A 17989-nucleotide genomic window follows, 5' to 3' on the forward strand; every position below is an offset into this window, starting at 1 on the left:
CGGGCCTTTTAGACTGTCAACCCTGTAAACAGGTCTCTACAGCAGTGGTTCTCAAACTTTTTTGTGTCAAGGACCCCCAAATTGATATGTATTTGACACCCATCTGAAAAGGTTTTGTGCCAGGGACCCCACTTTGAGAACCAATGCTCTACAGGGTGCTTTCTTGACCCACAAATCTCTTACAATCTGAATACAGTGTCTGTGTTCCCAGCCACAATGCTCATTCTGGGTTGCTTGGGAGGGCCCTCGAAGATAATTGGCCCTCAGGCAGGGGCCTGTGTGAGACCGATCAATAACCATCTGGCGGCACTGCAGGCAAGACAGCTGCAGTCACACAAGCTTACTCTGTGCTCTTTGGATACCTCAACACAAATATATAGCAAAGTATGATATGTCTTCTTTTATTTACCTTCAAGCGATTAACAAAAGTTGCAATCATTAAAAGAGTGTTTGTTTATAATAATAATAATAATAATAACACATCCAATTTATATAGTGCTTTTCTTGGTGCTCAAAGTCGCTCTACAACAAAACAAATAAAATAAACAACTTTATTAAGAGAGAACTAGTTAAAAGGCAAAGAAAGAAACATCAAACTAAAAGGCAGCTCTCATTCGAGGTCACATACTCGCTGTAGACAAAACATCCACTTCCCTTCATTCGTCAAATTATTGAAAGCTACATTTCATATAGGCCTACATAAATCCACATTGAGCCCTTATAAGCCTTTATTTATAATCTTTCAAGATTATGAATGAAGTGACAATTTAAGGACTTTTAAGACCTTTTTAATACCTCAAAAAGAAAATACCTCAAAATTACTGCATCAAAAGTAATCAACAAACTATACTATAAAAACTGGTCAAATTAGTTGTCAAATAATGTAACAAAGGGGCAAACATTTTGAAAATAGCAGATCTACAAGCTCACAACAGCGTTGTGAGCTTGTAGATCGTCTATTTTCACAATATGTATCTGTGGAACCGAAAATGTAATGCCTTAACTCCTACAATTCCAAGTGCTTGTCAGGGTGGGGGGTCCCCAGTTCAAATATGATCATTTTGGGGGTCCCCAGTTCAAATATGATTATTTGGGGGGGGGGATCCCTAGTTCAAATATGATCATTTGGGGGGGTCCCTAGTTCAAATATGATTATTTGGGGGGCTCCCTACTCAAATTTGATAATTTTGGGGGGTCCCCAGCTCAAATATGATCATTTGGGGGGGGTCCCTAGTTCAAATATGATTATTTGGGGGCTCAGTTTAAATATATAGTAAAAATAGTAAAAATCTAAAAAATCTTCTGTTGGACATCATTCATTTTTGAAAAATAAAGTTGGAGTACTTAGATTTTTATTTATTTTTTTGCATTTAGATTTTTGTTTTTAGCAAGTTTTACAAAAGTAATTCACTATAAAAAGGAAAAAAGGGAACTGATTATGGCATTTTGGTTATTAAATAAACGTTATTTTGGGGGTCCCCAGTTCAAATATGATTATTTTGGGGGTCCTCAGTTCAAATATGATTATTTTGGGGGTCCTCAGTTCAAATATGATTATTTTGGGGGGTCACGGGTCACGGCCTGAAAAGAACCACAGTTCTACTGCATAATTACTACTCTCCTGCTCCACGCCCTCCGGTCCACTAGGCGCCTCTCCGCTGCTTTTCAAACCTCCAAAAGCAGCGTAGACAACACGCCCCCAGAACCGCTTGTAGAAATGGTTGAAGCCTCAAAAGCCTGGTGGCTAAATCTGGTATTGCGGGACTTGTGGCATCAGAGACGCTACTGCGCATGCGTCAAACGTCCGAAAACGCTAGTGCGCTTGCTCGGCTCCGACGTTGGAGCCAATCCAGGAAGTAAGAGGCGCTTTTGCGCTCGTGAGCGCACTTTCATTGAAATGCATATGTAGGGGGCGGGGCGGTCCGTTCTCTAGATATACTACTACTCTATGCTCTTGCTCTGCACGAGCGGCGGCCGCCATTTTCATCTCTTTGTGTTTTGTAACAGTTGTGCAGAGACTCCCGTCTCTGTCTCTAGTTTATCTATTTATCTACAGGCAACCCCGCTTTGTGCTTTAAGAAAAAACACATTTGTAAAGAAAAAAGACTATAAAGAGAAAGAGAAAGAAAAGAATCAAGCAGAAGCAGCATTAACATTATGCATGGAACCCGAGGCCCGCAGCAGAACCACGGCCCGCCGCAGAGAGGCCCGCCGCCCAGAGGGCCTCAAGGCCCGGCCGCCGAGGACAAGAACCCCGGGGGAGGAATGAACGCCAACGGCCAGCATCCAGCAGAACATGCCGGTGAGTCTTTAAGCTAAAATAACCGTTTAAAAGACACTAAAAATATCCCTGTTTTCACCCACAGTTAAATGAATGAACAAGTCTTTGTTTTGAACGCTTCCATTGATAGAGGGTTATTGTTCTGTGCTGATGCTAAATGCTGCTAAATGCTAACATAACATAGCTGTCCCTCCAGCCTCATGAAAACACCATTATGTAATGAAACATGTATACATAAATTGGTCTAAAGTATTGAAAATATGTGATGCTCTATGTTGTTGTGACCCAGAGCTGGAGGTTCTGTTATTAAGAGGCCATTTTAGATGTTTTTGGACTCTCCCTGTTGAGGCTTTTTGTAGACCCCCCCCCTCCCTACGGGATCCCGAATACATTTATTTTTGTATTTGGGAACACCGTCTTCTCTAATACTATTCACTAGTATTCAGGGATCCGAAAGGGACAAGGCTTTATGAAAATATGATCATTGTAGCTGAACATAACCGTAGACTATGAGCATAACCAGAGAATATGAGCATAACCATAAACTATGAACATAACCATAAACTATGAACATAACCATAAACTAGAATGATCATCCCAGGTTTTCACCACAAATGAAAATATCAGTGTTGAGTGCAGTTCATTATTGTGTTGTGTTGAATGGTGCAGTTACTAGGTGATTGATTGAATACTTTATTAGCGTTTTGCGAAATAAAAAGCACAGGGAAGTACAGTTCAATACAAGTCCTGCTAAGAGGATTTTAAACCCAAGAAAGCCTATGGCTTGTTTCCATTGGGGTCCTTTGTAGTTTGTACTCAATTCATCGAAGCATTTAATGACGGACAAATATACACCATTATGCAGAGACTATGAGCATAAACATAAACTAGAACGATCACCCTAGGTTTTCACCACAAACAAAAATATTAGTTTTGAGTGCAGTTCATTGTGTTGTGTTGAATGGTGCAGTCTCTAGGTGTGCTAAAGAAGTTGTTGTGAAAATGAGGTCAAAGAAATTGTCAAAACTTGCGAAAATAGCAGATCTACAAGTGCACAACGCAGATATACAAATCTAATGGCAGATGAATGATTACTTGGCTTACATTTACAGCTGGTACAGATGTACAATCACAGATGTACCTATACAATACCAAGGTACAGATCCACAATCACAATTAACATATCTGTAATCTACAAGCCCACAACAGGCTGCTGCATGGGTTGTGGGTTGTAGATCGGCTATTTTCTTAATGGGATTTAAGTGATTAAAGGGTAGATGAACTTAACCAGAAACTATGAGCTTAACCAGAAACTATGAACATAACCATAAACTATGAGCTTAACCATATAGTATGAGCTTAACCATAAACTATGAGCATAACCATACACTTTGAGCATAACCAGAAACTATGAGCATAACCATACACTTTGAGCATAACCAGAAACTATGAGCATAACCAGAAACTGAGCATAACCAGAAACTGTGAACAGAACCAGAAACTATGAGCATAACCAGAAACTGTGAACAGAACCAGAAACTATGAGCATAACCAGAAAGCAGGACCCATACTCAGGTGCCTGGCACACACCTGTGACTGGCACACTTGGCAGCACTTGAAGCTCAAAACGAGAGTGAATGCCAACAAAACAATATTGCAGGAGATTTTGCCCCAAAAAATAGTGGCGCTACCCACACATTTTGCTGAGTTGTTCATTCCACGAATGCCCGATCCTTACAAGCTGTACCTCGTTAAAATGAATACAATACTAATATGGTATTATTAAAGGGGAGAAATAATGGACCGAAGTTAACTTAACAAACTTTTTGTAGACAGTTAGTGATCATAACCAGAGACTATGATCACAACCAGAAACCATGAGCATAATCATAAACTATGGCCACACCGCAGGTGACCAGAAAGAAGACAAGGCCTTGACCCTGGACCTGCAGAGCTTCCGGAGGCCCGGGGAGAAGCTGTACACCCAGCGCAGCAGACTGTTCGTGGGGAACCTGCCGGCGGGGACCAGCGAGGACGACGTGGAGAAGCTGTTCTCCAAGTACGGCAAGCCCTCGGAGATCTTCATCAACAAGGACCGCGGCTTCGGCTTCATCCGCCTGGAGACGCGCATCCTGGCCGAGATCGCCCGGGCCGAGCTGGACGACACGCCGTTCCGCGGCCGACAGGTGCGCGTGCGCTTCGCCACGCACGGCGCCGCGCTGGCCGTCAAGAACCTGCCGGAGTTCGTCTCCAACGAGCTGCTGGAGGAGGCGTTCGCCGGCTTCGGGCAGATCGAGCGGGCCATCGTGGTGGTGGACGACCGGGGCCGCGCCACGGGCAAGGGCATCGTGGAGTTCACGTCCAAGCCGGCCGCCCGCAAGGCCCTGGATAAGTGCGCCGACGGCGCCTTCCTGCTCACGGCCTTCCCCAGGCCCATCACCGTGGAGCCCATGGAGCAGCTGGACGACGAGGAGGGCCTGGCGGAGAAGACGGTCAACAAGAACCAGCAGTACCACAAGGAGAGGGAGCAGCCGCCCCGCTTCGCCCAGCCGGGCTCGTTCGAGTTCGAGTACGCCATGCGGTGGAAGGCCCTGATGGAGATGGAGAAGCAGCAGGTATTTAGACCAGTGACTCTCTCAACCTTTTTAATCTGAAGGACCCTCAGTTTGGACCCCCATATCTCATAACCAAGAGTGTAAAATGGAACCAAATCGACCTTCCGGGTGCATTTCGTTCCATTCGGGGAGTTTTGTCTTTATTTCGCACAACACAAGATGTCTGTGGAATTTAAAGTAAGTCATATTGTATAGCTATTGAGACATTTGGCATACATATTGAGGTATGTCCATATCTCACAGCCCCAGAATTAGCAAGTAAAGTAAAAATCACACCCAGTGTGAAGTGGGCGGTGTGGTCACAGTGGTCATCACAGTGATGGAAGTTAACTTAATGAAAAGTAATATTTCTGAAGTGGGTGGTATTTATTAACTATAAACAATGGTTGGTCCACAATGGGTGATTCACTTACTTTTTTTTTAAGTGCATGGTCCTATTTATAGGGCTATGCACATGTGTCATGTGTTTCACTAGCCAATCACAGTCCTGAATAGAGTCAGCCAATAAAGTCAGCCAATCATATTACAGCTAGCATTGAATGTGTAGGGGTTAGGGGTGTACAATGGTGGCCAATCACGGTGCAGGGTTAGGGGGGTACAATGGTGGCCAGTGATTTGCATTGAATGTGTAGGGGTTAGGGGTGTAGGGGGGTACAATGCTGGCCAATCACAGTGCAGCGAATGTCGATGTTCAAACCTCACATATAGGGGCGGTTGCACCTCCCCCAAAAAAAAAAACATGTTAAAATGAACGGTAATTCAAATTGTACCTATCACAATTTACTTTTCGGGCAAGTGGGTATGACCTTTGGGCAAGTAGAACATGACCTGTACTTGCCCGACGGGCAAGTGCCTCTTAGACCTTAGTGTCAACCACTGTATATTTATGTATAATAATGTTATTATTATATTACAGTATGAGATGGTGGACAGGAACATGAAGGAGGCTTATGTATATATAATGTTGTTATTATATTACAGTATGACATGGTGGACAGGAACATGAAGGAGTGTTATATATATATATATTATAATGTAATATATAATGTTATTATTATATTACAGTATGACATGGTGGACAGGAACATGAAGGGGGGTTATGTAGTATATTTTTATATAATAATGTAATATATAATGTTATTATTTTACAGTATGACATGGTGGACAGGAACATGAAGGAGGCAGCAGAGAAGCTGGCGCAGGAGATGGAGGCGGGCCAACATGAGCACCAGGTGATGCTGATGAGGCAGGATCTCCTCCGCCGGCAGGAGGAGCTGCAGCGCATGGAGGAGCTCCACACCCAGGAGGTGCAGAAGAGGAAGCAGGCGGAGCTCCGGCAGGAGGAGGAGCGGCGCCGCCGCGAGGAGGAGATGAGGATGAGGAGCGAGGAGATGATGAAGAGGCAGCAGGAGCAAGGAGGCTTCCGGGGGAACTTCCAGGAGAACCGGGGGGATCCGGGCATGAGGATGCACATGGGGGGGATGGGGGGCATGGGGGGGGGCCCGCCCATGAACAGGAACTCTCTGGGTGGGGGCGGCGGCGGCGGCGGTGGGGGCGGCGGTAACCCCGGCAACACTGGCAACCCCGCCATCGCTGCTGAGAACGCCCCTCTGATGCCCGGGGGGCCGGGGGGGAACAACAACATGCCCGCCGGCGGTGGTGGGGGGGGGGGTGGTGGTGGGGGGGGCCAGGGGGGCTTCAACAGAGGCTTACCCGGTCAAGGCGATTATCCCAATAAGCAACGTAGATTTTAAAAAGGGCCCCCAGCCCCCCACCCCCCCCCCATTCTGATGCTATCGATGCGTTGAACGGGACTTTATCACCTTTTATCATCAGACCATTGAATGGGCCAAGTAGGCGACATGCTGACACACTGACCTACCCGCCATTTATCAGACCATTCATTGGGTGTTATCAGGACATACTGACCTACTGACCTACTGACGGAGATGACTTCTATAAAGTTAACCCTTTAAGACCTGAGGCGATTCTTAAAAAAACTGTTTTTGGAAAAAAAATATTTTTTTATTTTTTCAAGATTCTTCAAAAATAGCAGATCTACAAGCTCGTAGCGCGGCACTCGGTGCCGCGCTATGAGCTTGTATATCTGCTATTTTTGAATAGCCTAAAGAAATCTAAAAGTGACACAAATGCGTTCCAGGTCTTAATGGGTTAAGTTTCGGTTTCGGACCATGACGGGGGCGTGCGGTCTCAAGCGACGTTCAAGCTCGGCAGCTCGCTGGCTTTAGCTGGCTCTGTGGCGCTTCACGTGGCTCTGTGGCGCTTCACGTGGCTCCAGTTCGCTTGAGACTACTCGGCGCCGTCCGAGTTCTAATATGGTGGGTAGGTCAGAATCTTGCCCACTTTGCTCATTCAATGGTCTGATAAAACGTGATCATGTCCCATTCAATGCGTTGATGGCATCCGAAGCCGGTGCCCCAGCTAGGTTTTTGTTTTGTTCTCTCCCCCCCCCCCCCCGCCCCCCCTATTTCTGTTCATACTTCTTACTTTTTAAAGTCCAAATGTTGAGCGTTACTTTTTGAACTTGGATAAATGGTGCATGAGAGGGTTTCTTTTTTTTTGTTACTTTTATTTTTTACTTAAGTTCGTTCGTTTTGTACTTTTTTGGAAAGAGACTTAAGTAGCATAACTACATGTCAGATTTATTTGACAATAGCGGTGATTAATTTCTCCACATTGATGTCCTTTTTTTCATTGAGATGGTTTTAGTATAGCAAATGTTTTTTTTTTCTCTTCTGTCATAAATTACATTATACTGTCACTTGTTCTTCAATAAATTCCTGATTCCCCATGGAGATTTTTTTAAATATATTTTATTTGTTATCGATGATGATGGTGTTCTTGATTAAAAAAAAATAAAAAGAATAAGGAAAGGAAATCACGCTCTCCATGAGTTGAGTGGGTTTAATTTACTTATGTGTGTAAGATATATATATATATATATATATATATATATATATATATATATATATATATATAAAAATATATAATTCTAGATTCATTACACGAAGTGAAATATTAAATCTACCGGTAGATGATTACTTGTATAGCTCATGACAGGGGGAAAAATTTCTTTCGTCATGAGCTATACAAGTAATCATTTGTTATTTTCTTTCAAAATATTGGAATATCAGGCAAGACTAATCAAAAAAAGGATTTATAATATAGAAATTCAGACTTTCTGAAATGTACCTTAAAAAAAAGTCTATTGTGAAGTTTCCATGGTCAGTGATGTTTTGGGTGATATGTTGTCATCTGCTGCTGTTAAGGATAATTCCTTTTAACAGGACGTTCATGAAAGTCCTTGCGGGCTTGTTTCCAATGAGGGCCTGTGAGCAATTAGGGGTTAAGAGTCTTGCTCAGGGACAAATTTCATTTCATCGACACATATGCTGGCGTGGCCTGGAATCGTACCTGGGGCTACCAGGGCCTCTGGCTCCCTAGGCGGGCTCACTAACCACTCAGCTATGGCCGCCCGCTGTTGGTCCGTCCGCTGTGTTTTATCAAGTCCAGAGACGATGCAACCGTTCACCAGAGGATTTAGAAGCACTTCATGCTTCAGTTTGTTGACTAGCTTTATGGAAATGCTGGCTTTATTTTCCAGCGGGACATGGCGCCGGTCCACAGTACTAAAACTATTATTAACTGGTCTGCTGACCATGGTGTAGCTGTGTATTTGATTGGCCAGCCAACTCTTCCTGACCCAAACCCCATAGAGCAGAGAGGTCTTAAACGTTGTTCAGCCCAAGGACCCCCTTAGCTGAGGTAGAGATGAAGCAGGGACCCCCTAGCCTGGTTCCAGACGAATCTGCCTTTGCAAAATTGCATCGCACTTTAGCCCTCGGCAGATTAGGTCTGGCCCCCCTCCATAGAGATTCCATTTCTCTCCCTCCGCAGTTGTGCGGAACCAACCAGGGCCCAGTATCCAAATGTGGACGGGCTTATCACCTTATTTGGAGCAATGATGTACAAGGAAGCACTGCTCTGATTGGTTCGTGAACAAGGAAGCACTGCTCTGATTGGTTTAGGTCTAACCAATAGAGTCCGTTTGGATCTTTTTGTAACCGCCCCTTGGAAAAAAAATCTATCGTTGATAGGGACCAGACTAATATCCACGCAGTGTGTCGTGTGATATTGTCTGGCCACGCGAGGCTAGGGACCCCCCACTACATATTGTGTTGCAGATTAAATATTTTCATAGATTTTATAGATAGTTGGATTCATGCAAATGTGTATTTTTTTGATGCGTATAAACCTTCAATATTTAGTCAACTTGACCGTTGGCTCTGTAGTTGGTCTGCTCTTTTTCCCAAAGTAAACCAATCTCCGAAAATGGCTCACAGAGCTTGTAGATCTGCCATTTTTCGGCTAATGTTCCCAAAGATTTGGCGGACCCCCTGTAGTAACTCTGAGGACCCTGACCCCTGCCATAGAGAATGTATGGGGTATTGTCAAGAGGAAGATGAGAGACACCAGACCCAAAAATGCAGAGGAGCTGAAGGCCGCTATAAGTAACAATAATGTGTCACCTCAGGTTGTTCTTATTTGTTGTCTTCTACTATTTTGCGATATTTTTTATATTTATGTATAAATATTATTTTATTTGTGCAATGAATCTAGAATATACTGTATGAAAGTTTCAGTTATTTTTAATTATATTATGGAACAAACTGAACAATTCCACAATATTCTATTTGGGCAGAGGCTTTGTATCTCCATATTTCATCATTTTTTAATATAATTAGTATGACAGTGTTCACACATCGCAATGTGTTTTGAGCTTATATATTGGCTATTTAGGAAAACGTGACATGCCCAGAATAGGGACACCAGTTTGACAGTCTGTCTATGGGCTTAATAAATATTGAACTAATAAAGTATGAACAAGAGCTTGTTGATACTACTTTGAAACTATTGGAACACAGCTTATTTTTTACATTTCTTTAAAAAATATATATATATCTTTTTTGACATACAAGGTTTCCACCTGACAGTGAAACAGTCTGTCAAAATGGTCAGGTTTGTATCTTTTTGTAGAAGCAGAATAATTGTTAGTGTCATTGTTGGCCAGATCAATAGCCTCACCCTGTAGGTGTCACCCTTCACCCACCTGTACATAACTACATGGTGACAGGAGCCATGATTCACTGTCTATCACAGATAACTGTGTCTAGAGATAAACGTCACAGTCACACCACTGCTGTCCCGGGGAGGAGCGGTGGATTTGAGATCGATTGATTGAATATTTTATTAGACAGAAATGTAAAACAGCACGAGTACAGTCAAACACTTGGGGCCGTATCTTGGGCGCCGCCTTACCCCTTATCCCTAAACTTCTTTGACATTTTCTTTTACTATCGTGGAAAAAAATTATAATATTTCAAATAGCCGATTTACAAGCTCGCGAGCTGTCGATGTAGATCGGCTAGTTGGAACTATTTTAAAATGTTTTTAAAAATAGTAAAAAATGTCTAATAAGTTTAGGGATAAGGGGTAAGGCGGTGCCCAAGATAGGGCCCGTGGTCTAACAGGATAACACCAAAAAAGTCCTTGCGGTCTTGTTTCCATTGGGGTCCTATGTATTCAATTCATCAACATATAAAAATAACACCAAAAAAAATCTATATCATCACATGTACAGAGTAGAAAAAAGGGGGAGGGTCGACTGTTCTGAGGGAGAAGTGATAATCACCTCCCCATTTGGCCTCCTGATGGGTGAATTTTCAGGGCCGTTTTAAAGGAAGCCAAAAAGCCATATCTACGAGCTTGTACTGCTATTTTTGAATATTTTTAAAAAAAACGTGAAAATATTGTCTATAAAGATCAGAACAATACAGAAAATGACTAATTGTACGTGGAAAACACTGATTGTGTAAAGTTTAAACCACCTGCTATCTGGTGCTGTGTCACAGTCTGCTCTCCAGGAAGCTCTGGACACTAACAAAATAAAATGAAAGGTAATATTTGCGGTTTCTATTTAAGCCCAGATGTAATCAATATGCACGATGACAGGTCAGTTTCATGAAGGATTTCTCCTCACGTGACCTACCATGATGAAAGTAGGTGACCTACCAGGATGAAAGGAGGTGACCTACCATATGATGAAAACCAAACAGACTAAAAACAACGCATGGCTACCCGAGGCTAAACACAGACAGAGCTCTGTACACAGACTGCTCTGTAAACACCAGTGCTTCTGTAGACAGGATGAATGTTAGTGGTTTGATGAACCGTTGAAGCTTTGGTATCAGTGTAACATACATGGGCCTGTGTCAGTGTGGCCAAGTCTGCTTATTATAAGCGACTTTGGGCTTGCTTTTCTGTAAAGTCGGGGCGGGGGGCTGTTTCTAGTGTAGTTGCTTATTTAGGCTTCCTTCCTAATGTCAAATATCACAGTTTTTTGATGTGACGCGTTGTGAGCTATCGACTATTTTCAAATAGCTCATGTTACGTATAGGATTCAAGTGGTGGAACAGATTGTAATGCTATGTTAACTCATTTTGCTGGGGACCCCGTGTGTGTGTGTGTGTGTGTGTGTGTGTGTGTGTGTGTGTGTGTGTGTGTGTGTGTGTGTGTGTGTGTGTGTGTGTGTGTGTGTGTGTGTGTGTGTGTGTGTGTGTGTGTGTGTGTGTGTGTGTGTGTTCATGTGCCTATTTTTCTTGTCTTTTGGGCATTTTTTTTGTAGACCTTGGCCGCTTATTTCTCTTGCAAAATCTGGCAACACTGACCAGCGTGTCAGAGTGCAATCAATGTTTACTCTGGAAAGCTGGTCCCTTGATTTGTTTTTAATTTTATAGGCTCTATGCACAGCAACCATTGTTGGAAAGAAATTGGACCTCTTCCTTACTTCCTTCACAGGTGTTACCAATGATACTAATGAAGGCTCTGTTCCATTCTGGTCAAACAGAGTCAGGGTGTTGACTCACTGGAAACACTCTGCTACACCAGTGGGTCTCAAAGTGTGGTCCAGGGACCCTCATGGTTCCTTGAGGGGGTTCCAAATGGCCCCTTACGGGTGTGTAACTCTGAGAGCGTACACATGGATTTGATTTGTATACTGTCAGAGTTATGGGGGTCCTTGACATTAAAAGTATGAGAACCACTGTGCTACACTAAACGGAACAGAGCCTTCATGGGTATCATTGGTAAGACCAATTATGTTGCAAGTTGTTTGCGTTGCGAATAATTGTCGTGGACGACTGGGCTTTAGACTAATACGTTAAAAAACAATTAGTCGGGTCTCCTGCCAATCAGCATCATGGCTGACATTGTCAACATAACGGACAGCTGGTATCACATCGTTAGGTAATTAATTGACTGATGTCAGACAGACAGACAGACAGACAGACAGACAGACAGACAGACCCCCTTGTGGTGTTCACAGGTACTAAACCAATCATTATCTCCACGGTATAAAGGTTAAGATCTCAGTGACACTGTTCTCAGCTGATAGGACAGACCTGTCCAAGGAAACATGGAGCCCTTATCAGCATGCTCCACCTGGCCCATAAATCCTCTCTGTCGGGTGCAAACCTCATATGTCCAAAACTCGTACTTTTCAAGATTCAAATTCAAAAGCATCAAAAATAGCAGATCTACAAGCTCCAAACGCGTCGCTTCGCGCCGCCTTTCGAGCTTGTGGATCTGCTACTTCTGATGCTTTTGTGTGACGCTGTAGTATATGATCGAGTAGAAGCGTTAATTTATGAAAATAACACAAAAAGTTACAATATGGAGATATGAGGTTTCTGCACGACAACAACAAAATGCTGTTTGATAAAGTCCTTGATCTCCAGCAGGGGCTCTATAAGCTGCTATCTATCTTATCTGGACCTGGCATCAGAAGAGGCTTAAGTTGTAGATGCAGTGATACAGTGAATCAACCACAATAACCATAACTTTACTTTTTTTTCTGCAGCCCACTTTGTTACATGATACGGGTCGATAAAGTGAAGGCCTCGTACAAATCTGTATACAGTTTCAATTTAACTTAATTTAAATCAAAATAACAATCATTCTGCATTCTCTAATTGTGTAACTTCTTGTAAATTAAGTAATGCAGATGTTTAACAATAATTTTACTCTTGAGAGCGTATTATGAAACAAAATGGATCCATTCTACGCTCTCAAGAGTTACAGATCTAATAAAGGTCCATTTGGTTGCAAAATCTCCATCATTTAGCTGAGGACCACCTGGAACCACCTCAAGGACCACTGGTGGTCCCCGGACCACTGGTTGAGAACCACTGTGCTAGCGTTATGTCCAGTGGTTGTACTTGTACATGAAGCTGTGCCTCATGCTAGAAATAGGCTAATGACCTAATGGGCCACATGGCCCAGGAACCATTGGTTACCAAAGCTTTACTTACAATATGTCATTTGGGGGCCTACAATATTTATCATCCAAGCATGGTTGTTTATTATGTCAAACATAACAGACTATACGGCTAATGCTAATTAATCAAACATGGTGGTTAATATCTGAAACAAGGCACTGACTGACTAATGGCCACGATCATTCTGTCCTTAGTGGATTGTATTTACCTGCCAGGCCCAGGATCTTTGAAGTACATTTTTAATCCTCTTCATAGTTAAATAGATAGATATAGATAGATAGAACACTTTATTGGCAAGCAATTCTTTATTTGACATATTTACAGGATAACACAAGCCCGTTGAGATGCAGCACATCGTTTTTAGCTGCAGCTTGTTTCCATTGTGTTCCACTCTAAGACATAGAGCGCCCAACAGATAATAATGATATTATCTATGTGTAGATAATATATGTAGATAATATATCTCTGTGTTTTGGTGACGTGATACTTAGCGTGGGAGGAAACATTTCAGTGGCATCATAGGCCCCGTGCTGTAACGGTTAGAAACATCCTTGGCATCCTTGGTTTGTGGGAGATAGGCCGCTCATAAAGTGTGAATGCCAGGACACCGTGACCTGATCAAGGTTATATTATGTTCATGATCAGATAATATGTGACGTTGACAAGGCAGTCTCACCCTCTTAGAGACACTCAAAGCCTGTTTGAGTTTTATACCCTGTATATAATATAACATGTATAATATAAATAAAAACATCACATGGATGCAACTGGGACGTATCATCAGTGTTGTAGCCTGGGCTCGACGGGTGTTTTCGGGTCTCGCAACATCATACACCCTCGCCCAGGTGACCCAGCCGGGGTTGATCAAGCCCCGACTTACGTCCCAGTAGCTATACCCACGGTCAGTCCTCTTAGGGAAAGACAGTAGTCCATGAGCCAGAGCCCCAAAATTGAGCAATGATTATCGAAAGAGTGGGCAAAACCAAACCTATATTAAATTGTTCATAGGGTCAATACGAGTAAATAAATATATGATAACCTTTCCACAGGAGCAGCTTTTTCATAGTTATCACACATTTTGTTATTTTCCCCACACGTACATGACAGGTGAAACAATTACAAAATTTAAAAAAGAGTTACCATAATGAAACTTCCCCAGTTGATTACTTACAAGAAGACAATGATTTATCGTATTACAAGTTTTCTGAAATTGTATATTAGGCAAATATTAGGCAAATTAGGCATTTAGTCCATGAGCCAGAGCCCCAAAATTGAGCCAGATATTGAATATTCCCTTGTTAAAAACCTTTGACTCCAACATCTTAACAAAATGAAATGAGAATGTTGACTCTGGCTTTGTCCAATGTTCCAAAGTTGATTCTGGAAAGTTATGCAAATTCATGCATATTTTCCTAATGCCCAATTTGCATATTTAAATATACAATTTCAGAAAACTTGTAATACAATAAATCATTGTCTTCATGTAAGTAATCAACTCAGGAAGTTTCATTATGATAACTATTTTTTAAATGTTGTCATTTTTTCACCTGTCATGTACGTATGGGGAAAATAACAAAATGTGTGATAACCATGAAAAAGCTGCTCCTGTGGAGAGGTTATCATATATTTATTTACTCGTATTGACCCTCTGAACAATTTAATATAGGTATGGTTTTGCCCACTCTTTCGATAATGAAATCTTGTCTGGCTCATGGACTACAGGGCCACTCAGTCCGTGGAGGGGACTAGGCTCTGTGGGTGGCCTCCTGGCCGGGCTCCTCCTTCGTCTCACCAGGTCCAGGACCTGAGCGTTGCACCAGACTCCCCCCGTTCCAAACATTTCATTCTGGCGTCCTTAAAGGCTTCTTCCTCACTGAAGACACAGGCTGTGGCGGTAACTATACTTCCCCCATTTTCAACAGTTTTTATTATATTTTGACACTTGCTTTGGCAATGTAAATGTATGTTTTCTCATGCTAATAAAGCTCCTTTGAATTGAATTGAATTGCATGATCCCGCCAACCTCCTCCTTTCTCCTCAGTACCCCGAGCCAGTGGTTCTCAAAGTGTGTGTGTGTGTGTGTGTGTGTGTGTGTGTGTGTGTGTGTGTGTGTGTGTGTGTGTGCGTGTGCGTGTGCGTGTGCGTGTGTGTGTGTGTGTGTGGGGGGGGGGGGGGGTCTACAACAAAATGGGGAACAATTCAACCACTTTAACCCTATTTTATACTTGTGCTCTTTACAGATGGGGGTCTGTCTGTGAACATACACATCCATCTAGGGGTGCATCCAGCTCTCTCCTCTCCCCCCATCAGTACAGGTGTGGTGAGGTCTTCTGCTAATGAAGATAACTTTAACTTAAACTTAACCATGTTATATTGCCTCATACGATGGTGTTGTGAGGCGATAATAGCCGATGTATGTAAGCTTGCACATCTACTTTGAGATCTGCAATTTACAATTTTTGGGGGAAGATTTTGGAAAATGTCCCTATATTATGCATGTCAAAATACATGCATAATATAGGGACGCCAAGTTGAAAGTTTACTAAAGAAGTCTAAAGAATTAAGATAGATGATTAAGATGGATGGGAACGCAACTTCAGGCAAACCACTTTCAAAAGTTTGGAATTGTTCAAATGTATGGTGTAATTTCAGTATGAATTGCTTATTATGACTATAGTTTGAATCTTCTACTTTGCTTATAACTATTTAAATTATTTTTTGTATTTGATAATTTTTTTTCCATAGTGTTGAGGAGGCGCCCTTTAAGTAAGAAGAGCCCTGATTGGACGGTTGCCACAGATGCACAGATGTATTGTAAGTACATGTGACAACTAGAAAGGTGCGCTCAGTAGAGTGCAAATCTCCACCAGGAGGCATACCCTCCCTAACAAGTCGCTTTGGATAAAAGCATCTGCTAAATGACCGTAATGTAATGTAACAACAATGTCTTAATAGCCTATAGTCATCATCATGACATCTGTCTTCCTCCCTCCCCCCTCTCTCTCTAACAAACTGAAAAGTAGTGTGACATCTGTCTCCCCCCCCCCTCTCTCTCTCTCTCTGTAATGAATTGAGAAGTAGTGTGACATCTGTCTTCCTCCCTCCCTCTCTCTCTCTAAGGTAGAGAGTAGTGTGGCATGCTGTCATCACAAGGACAAACAAAGTCACATTACGAGGTGTGCTCAGCAGAGGGCACATCTCCCAAACCATTTCAAACTAAAACATGTGTTGGACAGATCACATTACAAATTTCCAATAGTATAGATAAAATACACTCTTATTTTGAAATGCACACCGTTTTTAGAGGAAACACCTTTCTATTGAGGCCTCTTGACCCGTGTCAAGCATGCTGTGTGTAAAGCACTTTGGTATGAACATTGACAGCACAGGCCTGTCCTTCTAATAATGTCCTCTAGAGGGACGATGGCAAACACACAGACACAGACACACACACACACACACACACACACACACACACACACACACACACACACACACACACACACACACACACACACACACACACACACACACACACACAAACACACACACACACACACACACACACACAGTGTGCAGGAGCATTTCATGAATTGTCCCTGTTGAACAGGGACAAGGTCATGACATTCCTGGAAATATTTTGGAAAATCCAGACCTGGAAAGTTTTGGCATTTATCAAGGCCGGGTCATGGGAAAATATGTGGCTATGCATTGTTTTTGGCTATTGATTTTGTTAATAAAAATCATTTTCCAAAACATCTATAACATTTCACGAAATATGTAACAAAAGTAGTTTTTCGCCGAACGGGCTGCATGATTGCAGTCTAATGTATACTGGACGTGACAAAAATAACAGATCTACAAGCTCACAACGTGCTGCAGCGTGATTGCACGAAAATTGGAGTGGAATTATACCATTCTATGCTTTATCTTTGCTACACTGCCTGTCTTTGGGCATTGCACATAGGAGTAAGAGACTCAATATTGCGCTGAATTATTGTTATATAGGCCTGGAAATTTGGTTAAATATTCTGGAAAGGTTTTGGAAATGTTTTGGAAATCATTGGTAAAAATGTGTGGGAACCCTGTAGAAGTAGACTGTGCAGCAGGGCTTAATGCTCCGGCCATGTTGCAAAATTATCACCACTTTATGCGACGTTGTAAACTAGCCCTCATATCTGAGCAGAACACAGGGCTGGTTCCTCGTCTTGTCTTTTGGGCCATCAGTTTATCACGTCTAAAATGCTTAATCACCTCTTGGTCCTGATAGCTCGGATATCCCTTTGACATTGACACACAGCCTTGGTCTGTCGACTTTATCCCACACATGACCTTGGTGTGCAATAACATGTAAGTCAGTGCCAATTATGCAGATAATCTTGGTTTGGAGCGTACCGCTCTATGCTGCTATGGTATATGAGCCACTGCTATTGTCTTTAAATCACACACACACACACACACACACACACACACACACACACACACACCACAGAGTTTGATCCTGGGCAGCGCCAACTGAGCGTAATGAGTGGCACGGCTTGTGTGGGAAGTACTGGGAGCTCCACCTCAGGAATCCCTCTCTCAGGGGTCTAGTGCAGAGGGGTCTTCAATGTTTTTCAGGCGACGGACCCCTTAGCTGAGAGAGAGAGATGAAGCAGGGACCCCCCCTACTACATATTGTATGACATTGTGTTGCAGATTAAACCTTTTTCATAAACTTTGACAGCACTATCATC

At 42.6% G+C, this 17989-nt stretch overlaps 3 protein-coding genes across 3 annotated transcripts in view; 2 read left to right on the forward strand and 1 right to left on the reverse strand.

Moving 5' to 3' along the window:
- The window catches only part of LOC308089138 (HLA class II histocompatibility antigen, DO beta chain-like), a gene marked incomplete at its 3' end in the record, with an annotated part of 282785 nt that overhangs the window by 124587 nt on the left and 140209 nt on the right, over positions 1 to 17989 (reverse strand). The window lies entirely within an intron of this gene.
- nono (non-POU domain containing, octamer-binding) lies at positions 1964 to 7710 on the forward strand. Its single transcript, XM_080432989.1, has 3 exons — positions 1964 to 2302; positions 4193 to 4896; positions 6048 to 7710. Exons 1-3 carry the CDS (start codon positions 2158 to 2160, stop codon positions 6648 to 6650), a joined length of 1452 nt encoding a protein of 483 aa, XP_080289115.1. The 5' UTR covers positions 1964 to 2157; the 3' UTR covers positions 6651 to 7710.
- The window catches only part of npc1l1 (NPC1-like 1), a 34242-nt gene continuing 32266 nt past the window's right edge, over positions 16014 to 17989 (forward strand). Inside the window, exon 1 of the mRNA XM_080433134.1 lies at positions 16014 to 16071. The gene's annotated coding sequence lies outside the window, so the exon portion shown is untranslated. The remainder of the gene's footprint in view (positions 16072 to 17989) is intronic.

Source organism: Gymnoscopelus braueri, assembly GCF_963280865.1.
Source record: "Gymnoscopelus braueri genome assembly, chromosome: 7".
NCBI lineage: Eukaryota > Metazoa > Chordata > Actinopteri > Myctophiformes > Myctophidae > Gymnoscopelus > Gymnoscopelus braueri.